This window comes from Paramormyrops kingsleyae, chromosome 11 (assembly GCF_048594095.1).
Source record: "Paramormyrops kingsleyae isolate MSU_618 chromosome 11, PKINGS_0.4, whole genome shotgun sequence".
Classification (NCBI taxonomy): Eukaryota; Metazoa; Chordata; class Actinopteri; order Osteoglossiformes; family Mormyridae; genus Paramormyrops; species Paramormyrops kingsleyae.
In genome coordinates this window covers 18,790,843-18,802,618 of record NC_132807.1, presented here as the reverse complement: position 1 = coordinate 18,802,618, position 11,776 = coordinate 18,790,843, and the positions used below count along the sequence as shown (strand labels likewise).

The window sequence follows — 11,776 nt, the reverse complement described above, 5'->3', positions numbered from 1 at the left end:
GTGTTATACCTCTAGTAGGCCACGGTTTGGGGAATCAACACTAGAATCAGCAGGTTTTCACTAACAGGATACCTGATGTCTCCCAGCCACCAGCAAACACACCATCCTTTGTCATCTGACATACTCTAATTCTGTACCGGATAATAGCATCATGTGGACTCCCAGGCCACTTGGTGACAATGTTTGCAAAATGTCCTTGATGGTTGCATATCACCTGGACATTTAGGCCTAGTGCCAAGAATCCTTTTTGACAGGTGCAAGTGGGATTCAAAGCTTGAAGGTTCCATCCACTGCACCTACAAGGCCAGGTAAGCCTGCAATGGAATGAAAACCAATTTTAGTGTCATGCAAAGCATCCCCTCTTGCTGGACATTGCATGTAGTTGTGCACATGGTGCAAGAGAAATGTGATGAATGCACAGATGCAGGACGCAGCAGCCTTGCTGAGGCCATGTGCGTCTGTATGTCTGCAGGAATCTACCAATGGCGTTGAAGCAGAGAGCTGTCAGAAGCTGCACAATGCATTGAAGGCAAAATTCCAGTATGTTCCTCTTTTCAATTTGTCCTGCACCAGACAAAGGATGCTCATTTTTTCACCCCAGACCAGCCTGTTTTTCTCTATGGATTGTTCATGAATGTTATTGCTCATGTCCACACACAAAACAGCATTTAGACCAGCAACTTGGCCTCCTGGGTTGCACTGTCTGAAACAATATCTTTGGTTGACTTGCACAGTCGCACAATTCTCTGCCATTGCTGGTCCTGGGGGGTGATTCACCTTCCCAATTCAAAGGATGTGACTAAACACATCGCAAGTTTGATTGGTTAGCTCATTTTGTAGCCTACTTGTTCAGAATTTATGAATTGCGCCCCATTCCATTCATAAATTATAGGCTAATGGCCACAGAATTCAGTGTATGCTGTTTATGTTAACATGCTGTGTGATTCATATTGAAATATTAAGCTGTATTGTTACAACTGCACTTACAATATGTATATGAATTTTTGTGACATTTTTAATTCAAGTCTCATATTCAAAGTCGAATTGCGGTTCTGCTCTGTGTTTTCAACTAATTTTATAAAGTGAATTTGATTTTCAAGGTGCACAACGGTGCACAAGGTGAATGTAGCACAATCCTGTTATGTACTCATATTGCAGGTGTTGCAACAGCGAGTCCCATTTACGCTAATTTATAGTCGACATTATACATTTATATTGCAATACTGGCTTCTTATTGTATCATCAGCATTATTAGTTTTGTCCAAAAAAGCGAGTCAATGTGTGTATTTGTCATCTATTTTGACCCATCTCCGTGTCTCTGACAGGACAGCAGGCTAAAGTTCAACTAAAGAACAGCGTTGAAAATAACGATTGGTTGGGAGCATTCGTAAATTTGCGAACAAGATTACGAACTGCTTTAGTTACAAATGGTTTCAGGAAACGCTTGCTAATTAACGATCGATCGGTCACCCCTGGTCTGGGGGAGCAGCAGGATGCGCTTTAAATATTATACAATTTATAGTGATTCTGTACACATTGTGATAAAGAAAGCTGCTAGCTAACATGGATTGTTCATGCTATAGCCAGCAGTGGCTAACAGCGTGAAGCTGTAAGCTAACACTAGCACAAGTCCCAGAAGTAGCCCTGCTGTAAGCCTCTAGAGCTGGGCGATTAATCTGAACTACTCCAGCAAAATACCCAGCTGTATCCACAGGGCACACTGTAGGATAACCAATGTAAATATTCCAGAGAGTGGAATCACTGTCGCACCTTTGACACGGGCGCTCAGCCTGTATGACGTCAGGAAATACTCAGCGTCTGCAGATGGAAGCAAGAACGTCTCGCTTTCATCTGGTAGAGATGAGAAACACAAACAACCAATAATGTGACGCAGGGAATGGTCAATAGAGTTACCCCTCAGAAAAAAAACATACTTGCTTTAAGAGGTATTCCACTTGTATCTTCGAAAACGTAATTACATTCAGAAGCCGTGTGATATTATGCACCCTGAAAATAAAAGACCCAGAAATCGGCCCACTGAGGCCGACACCCAATACACTGCCTGGTATAGAACTTTCAGATTAATTAAGGTCTCTTTCATTTTAATTAAATATCCCTTTGTCTGGTTTAAACACTAGCTGGGGAAATAACTTGAGCAAACAAAAGGCAGCATTTTCCATCTAGGGTGTGCTGGCAGTCACGGTATTACCAGCCACTGTGGGGAATGAAAGACAGATGGCACACCCTCCGGGCACCGCCAGGCTGTGGGTTCAAGTCCCACAGGGGTAATTCCATAGGATCTGTCTGGAGGATGCAGTACATGCTAATGAATGCTAGTGTGAGGGCGGCGTTATTTAAACTCTTGTCACAGCTACTGGGCAGTAACAACAAGTGACGAATGTCAGCACGTCCTTGTGGAATTCTTCTTGATTGTTCTCTTCCAAGGGCTTGAAAAACGGCCTACAAACTGCCACTTTCATTCCCACGCCAATGGCGGAGTCGGCACCTGTTGTTGTCTTGACTGCTGTTATATACTTTCACAGCACGCACAGGTCCAAGGAGACGAGAGGCCACACAGACAAATCCTGCAAATGATTGGAAACAGAGCGAACCCTGAAGTTTGCTTTGGCTGGTTCTCGGGTAAAGGGCGCCCCCTGCAGGCTAGTCATTCACTAAGTCTGCTGGCAAGAAGGTTGATGACATGGGATCACGCTGCTTCTCTTGAGAGAATAATCTCCCTCAACCCACATGTTAGTTGCTGTGACATTCAATCGTCTAAACGATGACTCCAACTTCAGCATATTGTCTTATTTCTGTGCTCAAACCAGCAAGTGTTGCAGCATCCAGCCATCAGATTCCCTCTGAACCTCAAAACCCATCTGTTCAAGGAATACCTCTGCTAGCCTGATACCACTCTATATTTCTAGAATGTTCTTAGCTTTGCACTTTCTGCTGATTTGATTTGTAGTTTTATAAGGTTCTTGCTCTGTCTGGTAGATGTTGTGTCACTGGAAGCTCAGCCTAGCTGCACTTATGCCGAGTCGACTCCTCCGCAGCCATATGTTCGTAATGTGCTATTTGCCTCATTTGAACAATAAATAAAATGCATATAAATGTAAAGCAGTGTTTTTATGCACAAATGACTGTGTGTGTACTTTGGGGTCCACTGACATATTCACGTACATAAATTCGTAAACAGATGAAGAAACTTGCAAACAAAAATCAGTGCTTACCTGACTGACCCCATCCAGGGATATCTGAACACATGAATAACGGTCCTCTGGCTCACACGTCTGCATTTAAGTACAACTTTTATTAATACTGGATCCATCACAGTGCATTTTGTTACGTTAGCAGTGACTAAAGTTAACAAATCAAGAGGGTAAATATTACAAAAAAGACAAATGTATAATTAAAAAAACACAATAAATTAAAAAGAGGAAGAGAGAAAGGGGAGGAGACAGTGTGTGACGGGGATCCGCAGCGTTACTGGACTTCACTGGAAGGAGAGGTTTCGTACGAAAACAACAAACACATCATATATTTCCACAATAATAAGAAAAAACATTTTTTTTTAACTGTGGCAAAGGTCAAGTTCAGAGACCCTGTGTTTTTAGGTCCTTCAGGTCAGTGAAAGGAGTGACAGAGGAGGCGGAGTGACAGGGTCAGAGGTCATCATGTACTACAGGAGGCTGGAGACGCGAGCGACTGGCGTGCGGTTTTTCCGGCGCCCGTCTGGCGACTTACCGACGGAGAGCTCCCCCTACAGGTGGGGCTAATGTCAGCCCTGCATCCAGGGAGACGGCTCGAGCTTTTGAAACCACACTTATATTCATCCATTTAACCCAAGCTTTTATCTTGCAGTTTTTTCTTCCTCATATGCACTGTGGGATTACTTCAACAGAGGGGGCCGGCATAAAGTGCCTGACCGAGGGATGCAAAAGCGACGGTCCTTTCTGCTAACCCGAGACTCGATTTGTCTGTATGGGGGGGGGGCAGGGGGCGTGCTTCATGGTGTGGTGATACATGACACAGAGAGTCTCTCTGGAGTACGAGCAGCAAACGCCGCTGGGCATGAAGACACAACGAGTCCTGGAGAAGCCCGCAGCTGTACATCGAGCTCTCGTCCCGAGCCTTATGGCCCATCTTAATCTCTCAGAGTAACAAATGGCTCTGGAAGACTGAGAGAAATTACAGAGGTGCCTTCAAGCCACCCAGCAGCTGGACCCTCTATCAATCGAACATCAGCAAGACAGAAATAAGGGCAGAACAATACAGAACCTAACAAGATCCACACGTTCCACAATGGCAGGGGAGTTCCTTAAGAGCACACAGGAAGGACGGTCAGTGCAGAATCATGTGCTGGGTCTCATTAGTGGATGCTTCCCTCAGCCCGAAAACTGTCTCTCGGTCCCAGACCAACACACAACACGAAAAATGGGAAGCATTCCTCCAGTGGCACTTAGGAGAAGGCTAAGGTGCTCCTTTTGCCCCCAAGAACAGCCTGGAACTGGACCACACTTACAGGGAGCCTTCTAAGCTGTACGCATCATCCTGCTCTGAGGAAGGTGACCAGATTGGGCGAAAGTGCTGGGTCATTTTTTTTAAGTTCCACCTGAGCCTTCAGCAGAATGTTCCTCCAGCACAGAATCACCACTTAGGATCTTGAGTATTTGCACGTACTTGTGAAACCAGGTTTACAAGCATGTGTGTGAGGGGAAGTGAGGTCCAACCCAGGTCAACGTACTGTATGGGATGGTGCTTCAGACTGAGGGTGAGAGCCAAACTAGAACCAGTGACCACAGCAGGTCCGAAAGCCAACCCCACACCCAGCATCCTCTGAGCTTCCAAGATGACACATCTATTTAAACAATGCCAACACAAAAAAGAAAGTCTGACTGTCAACATTCAGACAACATGAGAAACTAGATATACCGAGCTTTGCCAAATTAGATTTGATGATGATGTCATATTTTTAATCAGCGAAAAACACGATACAGCACTCCCGTCACCCTGTGGACTTGACTTTTGCCTTTTTTTTTTCCCCAGTACATCTAGACAGTAGAATTAGTGTCAAACACTGTTTTTTATTATTTCTGCAATGCGACTTTTACAATTAGTGTTCACCTTCTGATATATTTATATATATGTTTATTTACATACAAAGTTATGACCTGTGCTTCAGTGTAACTATGGAGGATCACCAGCTGCCTGCAAGTCCAGACACATCCATGTGGGGTCGCTGCTGAGCTGCTGGTTCACTAACCCCGCCCCTTTGGTCAAATCTGCCTCCTCCACACCGCTGTGCTCCTTCACAGTGTGGGAACAACGCTTGCTCCAGTACAGTACAAAAGGAAACATTTGGGGGAAAAAATTGCAATAAAGTTGTCACTGAATGTGGCTACAAGTGTCTTCAAGAACAGGGTGTACTGTTTGTCTGAAATAAATAAACGGTGTTGTGTATCTATGTGAAATATGTACATGTTAGTGGTCATCATGCTCAGGTGAGCTTTTTGCTGTCACACAGGAAGTCCCTCCTCCTGGTGCTTCCCCCCCCCCCCCCCACTTCCTGTCATTTCTGGCTTTCAGTCTTAACACATTATTCCAACACGTTTCCACCAGACATCTCTAAATGAAACCTGAAGGCCTAGAATGTCCCATTTCATATCACAGGAGTTTTTTCCCCCCCCACCCTTTAACTGTATGACACCTTTAAATAAGGCTGACATAAATCCAGGCATCTGGTGATCTGTAGTTTCTTCCCTCATATTGAGTGAAACAGCTGTAAGTGTCAAAATAAAGAAGAGATGTCGCACCATTAATTGCTATGTTAATTTAGCCTCCGGACATTTGCTTTTCACTAAAGATTAAATGTCATCAAGATCTATTACAAGTATATTTTTGCACGCTACCTACACTTTATTCCACACCTAGATTTCATGTACAGCTGCTGTTACTTCGCTCGAGTGAGTGTGCGCGCGAAAACCTCACTTCCAGCTCTCTTCTGCCTCATCTGCTCTCTGCTTACTACCTGAGCCTCCAACGCACATGCGCAGCAGGATTTCCCAGCACACTTCACTCAGAGTTCCCACGTGAAACCAATTTCTGTGCAAGTCTTCACCTAAACCGCACGAGTCAACAACATACATACATCAAACTGTTCGCTTGTGAATCTTCTTTCTGCGCCAGAAAATAAATAAATCCACATCATAACATCCTGCGAATTCCATTGGCTCTTCTCCGTTTCACCTTGTTTTGCCTTAATCCTTCACATTAACGTGTAAGATTACGCGCGCCTCGTTGTGTTGCCATGGCAGTGAATGTCAGAGTGTGACCACAGTGACATCTAGAGCTCACCCAGGGAATTTACCAAAGTGCCAAGGTTGTCATGAGACGCTGTACAGAATTTAAAACTGTTTGCCTGATGACCGCCTGAAGTTAGAAACGAAAGAAAACTTATACACTAATAAAACCTATACAGTAATAAAAATCTATTCTTTAAATTTTATCCTCCCACCCAAACAGCACATTTATTGCTTGATTTCATACTGAAATGTTCACTAAGTCTTCTAAAAATACACTTATATGCCTGGCATATTTTTAAATCATCTTTTCGTGAAATAGTGACACAGTATCAGTCCCTTTACACAGCCTGGAAATCTAAGGAGTGGAATACAAGGTAAACCCTCACCACTCCCGCCCCCCCCAAAGAAAAAATAGACTAATCCTGGCAGCAGAGAGCTCCCCCTTGAGGCCACCAGCTGACCTGCAGCAGTGCCCTCAGCCAGCAACACCCAATCCTCCCTCCAGGAACCCGCACATAACATGGAGCACAGAGAGAGGGGGGGACGCGAAGGTGGCCACGCCCCCACAGCGGAAAGTCTCTGAAATGAAAGCAGCAGGGGGGAGAGAGAGGCAGTTCAGCGCTACTTTTTCACCCAAATCCTCTATCGAACTCTCCATGGCCAGCAAACTGTGCCCCCTCCCCCAGGATTGGGGCAAGAGGGGTGGGCCACCTCTCCACGCTGCAATCCGCCACCTTGCAGTCTCCCACGTCTGCTGGGGTGTTGATGATTAAAACATGCGTCCATATATACTAAAATTACAGAGACGGGGCTGTTCTGTGGCTGTATAGTCTAGTTAGATTATTTACTGACTTTAATGGAGTCGTTACTTTTGTATTTTGCCCAGATGCCCCCCGCTTAGGTGGGACTGTCACAAAATCCTAGGTGCTGACCGATCATTGGAGACGGTCTTGCGGAGTCGGACCCCCCGCCGGATGGAAACCAGCATGTCCTCCCCCCCTGGGGGCTGGGGGTCCTGAGCGGGCACAGGGCGGGGTGGGGGCTCATCGGGCTGTGAGGGGAAGGGGAATTGCCCCTCACCCAGAGCCTGGGCGCTGGCCACTAGCTCGCCGATCTGCTCCACCAGGCTGTGCCGGTTGGCGGCCAGCAACTGGTCTTCCTCAGCCGGCTGGGCGTAGACGCTCATCTCACCAGAGCCCCATGCTGTGTTGGGCAGGCTCAGGCGCTTCGGCGAGGCCTTGGTGTAGTCCGGTGTGCCGGGGGAGGCGTCTTCGGCGTAATAGACGCACTCCTCGCTGCCCGCCCGAGCCGGTGGCCCAGTATAACCAGGGGAGTCCGGCACCGTGGGCGTCCTAACTGGCACCATGGGTGGTCGGATCGGGATGGGGCCCGTGTTGGACAGGGTGCGCCGTACACTGGGTTTCGTGGAGGGCGTTCGCCGAATGGTGGCAGTCCCCGGGGTCCCCGCGCCCCCTCCGCCCTGGCCACCCCCCGCAGTGGGCAGGCCAGCAGTGCTGGCTGGCCGCTTGGTCTGGATCATGCGGCGGTAGTTCTGGGCGATGTTGCTGTGCCGCGGGATGGTGGAGGACTTGTCGAAGTCGGTCTGCACCTCGCCTTCTGCGTCGCCATTCACAGAGTAGCAGTCGTAGTCGGACACTGCGGGGGTGGAGGGGTGGTTACCTCACCTTCACAGGGGCACAGCAGAAGGGAGAGGGGCAGTCTGGGTTACCTTGGGAGGGGATGGTGTCCTCAGAGCAGGACGGCGTGGTGGTCTGCGTGCTGTAGCCACTGGAGAACTGTAGGGAGTCCCGGCTGGTCTTCTGCTGGTCCATGCTGAGGCCACGAGTCAGAACCATGGCCAGATCACTGGCAGCTGGAGAGACCTCCTCTCCGTGCTGACACACGTGTCGGGGGTGGGGGAGAGATTAACACTGACTGAACACAGAGCCCAAACAGCCCAAGGGACTGAGCCAAGCCTTGACACTACAACACTTTCATATTTTCAGTTGAGTTTGTAAAGATGTGTATATTATTTGATTCTCCATATGCAATGCAGTGGAAGTCTTACAAATTACCCGCTACATACCAAATATCCCTGCCGCAATACTTGCTAAATACAGAGTGCTACACTGCAGCAGATGGTGCGGCGATTCGCTGGCTGAGGGTGTCACCTTGGCAGCGATGGAAGCCGGGGTCATCCTGTGCCTGTGAGAATCTTCCGGATGTATCCCAGCATACCCCTGGGCACCAGAGGGGGCTTCCTGCTCTCTGAGTCGCTCCAAAGGATCCTTCTTCCGCTGTAACGCAGTGACCATTGGCTGCTCGTAGGAGACTTTTGACCAATCCTGAAGATGGGGGCGTAGTTACTGAGAGCCAGCAGAGAGTTTGTGGCTTTAGGCCGAGGACTTATCCAGCAGCTTAAGTGCCTTCCCAAGAAGCAGTTTCAGTCGGATCCTACTGAGGGATCCTAACCAGATGGCCGTCCCGCTGAAGCCTCGCGTCAGCCATGTTGGGCATATGGACCAGGGCAGAGCTTACAGTACCTGCGGCACCACTGATATCCTGCTCCGCTTAACAAACTTCTCAACGAGAGGTTTGGAAGGTGTAGAAACTCAGTTTACAAGACTTAATGCAAGCAGAAGACCAGGAGTGCTAGTCAAGGAGCTTAGCAATGAAGAATGAATGAATTAAGCGTGAAATGAACAGAATCAGACAAATAATATAAAGCTTTTATCAGGAACAGGAGGCAAAATTAAGTGCAGACCACCTATCTAAAAACAAAATGAAATAACACAAAGCTGCAAAGAAAAGTGCCAATGAAAACAAACCTTCCAGCAAGGAACCTTGGATGTGGGAGAGGAGGTGTTGGATCCAGGGGAGCGTTTATAGGGTGGGGACGCAGGAAGTATGACAGAGAGAGGCCGGGCGGAGCCAGTGTGAGAGAGAGTAGGGCGGAAGGTAGCGAAGGACGAGCCACACTGCGAAATGAGAGACAAGATCGTCAAGCGCGGTACAAGCTGCACAGTGAGCCTTGAGTCTGCCCATAATCACTGATCTGGGATCAGTGGGGGATTGTACCCCTAAGTGAAATGAGTGATAACACTGATCCAGGCTCAGTTGCTAAGGGCACAACATACGCTGACCCCGAGAGAAGCGGGAGGGCCATGGTGACGGGTGTGTCGATAACGACTTTGGGGCCAGATGCTAAAGATGGCACAACTCATTACAGTGAATTTGCTGCCCTCTGCTCGTACTCCCCATCTGAGACACAGGCCTTATATATAAAATGGCTCCCAATTACAGCAGTAATGTGGTGACTGATCTCCAAAAATCCCATCTGGTTTGTTCCGTACAAATTAAGTTTGCTCTTCAGACCCCAAGTTTCTTGATGAGCTCACATATGACAGCAATATATCTAGTAACTGTGGCAGAGCAACTTTTTAAAGGAAATTCAGGTATGTAATGGTGTTTTTTTTACCTTTAACTGAGTGACAGTATATTATATAAGACACGTTGTTTTATTGGATGTACCAAGAAAATATAAATTGCTTTGTGATCATGTCTCAGGGTGTGGCACAGTGAGAGTAGGTACCTTCATGCACATATCTGATGTGTACGAGCCACAGGTTTGTTTATGTAACTATATATGTTGTATATGAGCCACAGGTGCATTTACATACTGATATATGATGTGTAAAAGTCACAGGTGTCTTTATGTCCTTATATATGATGGTTATAAGTCACAGTTGCATTTATGTATGACATGTACAAGCTACAGGTGCATTTATGTAGTTATACAGTATACGATTTTAGACTGAGGAGCAGAGGGGTAAATCAAGGAAAAATTGATTTGTCCCAAACATTATGGAGGGCACTGCATGTACTTATGTATGATGTGTACAACCACATGTGTACAACCTGGTTATACTGGCACATATATGATGTGGACAAGCCAGAGGTGCATTTGTGTACTTTTATATGATGTGTAACCACATGTGTTGCCATATGTTACCGAGGTCGGGGAGCTGCACTCGCTGATGGACTGACAGGTCTCTGATGCCTCTGATGATGCAGAACTCGATGACTTCTACAGAAATGGAGGAAAAGACAAAGAGAGGTGGGGTCACAAAAATATATGATGGATGGGGAGGGGGAAAAGGCAGCGTAGGTGGGTGGGGCACAGAAAGGCAGAATCAGAGGCTCTAAATATGCAGTCTACTCTGCAGCTACAGGTGTAGCTAACAGTCATGCCTAAAGCAGGGTTCAGGTACCCATTCCTAATTACAGACTGATGCCTACAGAGGGGGCATGTGGATGATCTATGCATGTAGGGTCCCTACAGAGGGTACATGCTAATGACCTGTGCATTCAGGGTCCCTACAGAGGGTACATGCTAATGACCAGTGCATTCAGGGTCCCTACAGAGGGTACATGCTAATGACCTGTGCATTCAGGGTCCCTACAGAGGGTACATGCTAATGACCTGTGCATTCAGGGTCCCTACAGAGGGTACATGCTAATGACCTGTGCATTCAGGGTCCCTACAGAGGGTACATGCTAATGACCTGTGCATTCAGGGTCCCTACAGAGGGTACATGCTAATGACCAGTGTTTATAAATGGTACACGCTGATTAGCTGTGCCTGCTATGCTGTGAACCCACATTACACCCTGCCTCATTCATGCCCCTACCTTTAGTCGCCATTCAACACACGAATGGCAGAAAGAGGAAGCTTGAGTCCAACACAAATCAAAGCGACCGGGACCATGGCCCCTACCTGGCTGGTTATGTCTGAGGGCATGGGCGATGGTGGCTTGGAGTAGACATTGGTGTCCTGCGAGATGAAGCCAGAGTCATGAGAAGACACACTGCTGAGGCGGTGGGCTCCCCCTGGTGGCGGCTGGGCCAGACTGCAGTTAGCGACAGGAGATAAGTCTGTTAGCTGGCATACAAGGGAGTTACAGTGGATACTGATTATCCTGCCATGTGTTACAGGCAGGAGCGGATAAGCCGATGGAAGATGGATGGAGACCAAGAGGATATAAGGATACATGAAACTGAAAGAAGAATGAAAATGATATGAGTGAGAGATATCAGTGTCAGATACAAATAAACCACAACAAACACACATGGGGAAGGTCATATATTCTGGCTGAGTGACACCAACCCCCCCCACCCCCCTTACCTGCACATGCTGCTCTTCCTGGAGCCAGAGCTGCTGGGGGAGGATGGGGGTGTCTGGTAGGACCAGCTGTAGTCGGAGCCCCGCAGGTCCTTAATCACCTGGAAAAGTGCAGCCAATCAGAGGCCTTCACACAACAGGCATCCCAGAGTTCAACATGCAAGAAGTGGCCATTGGGATTGAGGAAAATCCGAAAATAGGTTAACAGGAAACAGGTGAGGAGGCCAAAGAATGAGGAGAATTAGGGCAGCGCTGCTTAGATGTGGTATTAGGGTCCTGGTACAAAGCG

At 47.5% G+C, this 11,776-nt stretch overlaps 1 protein-coding gene across 5 annotated transcripts in view; it reads right to left on the bottom strand.

Moving 5' to 3' along the window:
- Positions 1-3,294: 3,294 nt before the first annotated feature.
- The window catches only part of LOC111847499 (protein MTSS 2-like), a 43,524-nt gene continuing 35,042 nt past the window's right edge, over positions 3,295-11,776 (bottom strand). For 2 of the 5 annotated variants that reach the window (XM_023818719.2, XM_023818729.2), the window contains 7 exons: positions 11,491-11,588; positions 11,083-11,215; positions 10,318-10,392; positions 9,134-9,283; positions 8,477-8,650; positions 8,035-8,200; positions 3,295-7,961 (listed from right to left, as the gene is read on the bottom strand). In XM_023818719.2, the coding sequence (XP_023674487.1) occupies positions 7,216-7,961; positions 8,035-8,200; positions 8,477-8,650; positions 9,134-9,283; positions 10,318-10,392; positions 11,083-11,215; positions 11,491-11,588 (1,542 nt within the window). In that variant the 3' untranslated portion in view covers positions 3,295-7,215. The remainder of the gene's footprint in view (positions 7,962-8,034; positions 8,201-8,476; positions 8,651-9,133; positions 9,284-10,317; positions 10,393-11,082; positions 11,216-11,490; positions 11,589-11,776) is intronic. The other 3 variants (XM_023818749.2, XM_023818758.2, XM_023818767.2) reach the window with 2 other exon arrangements.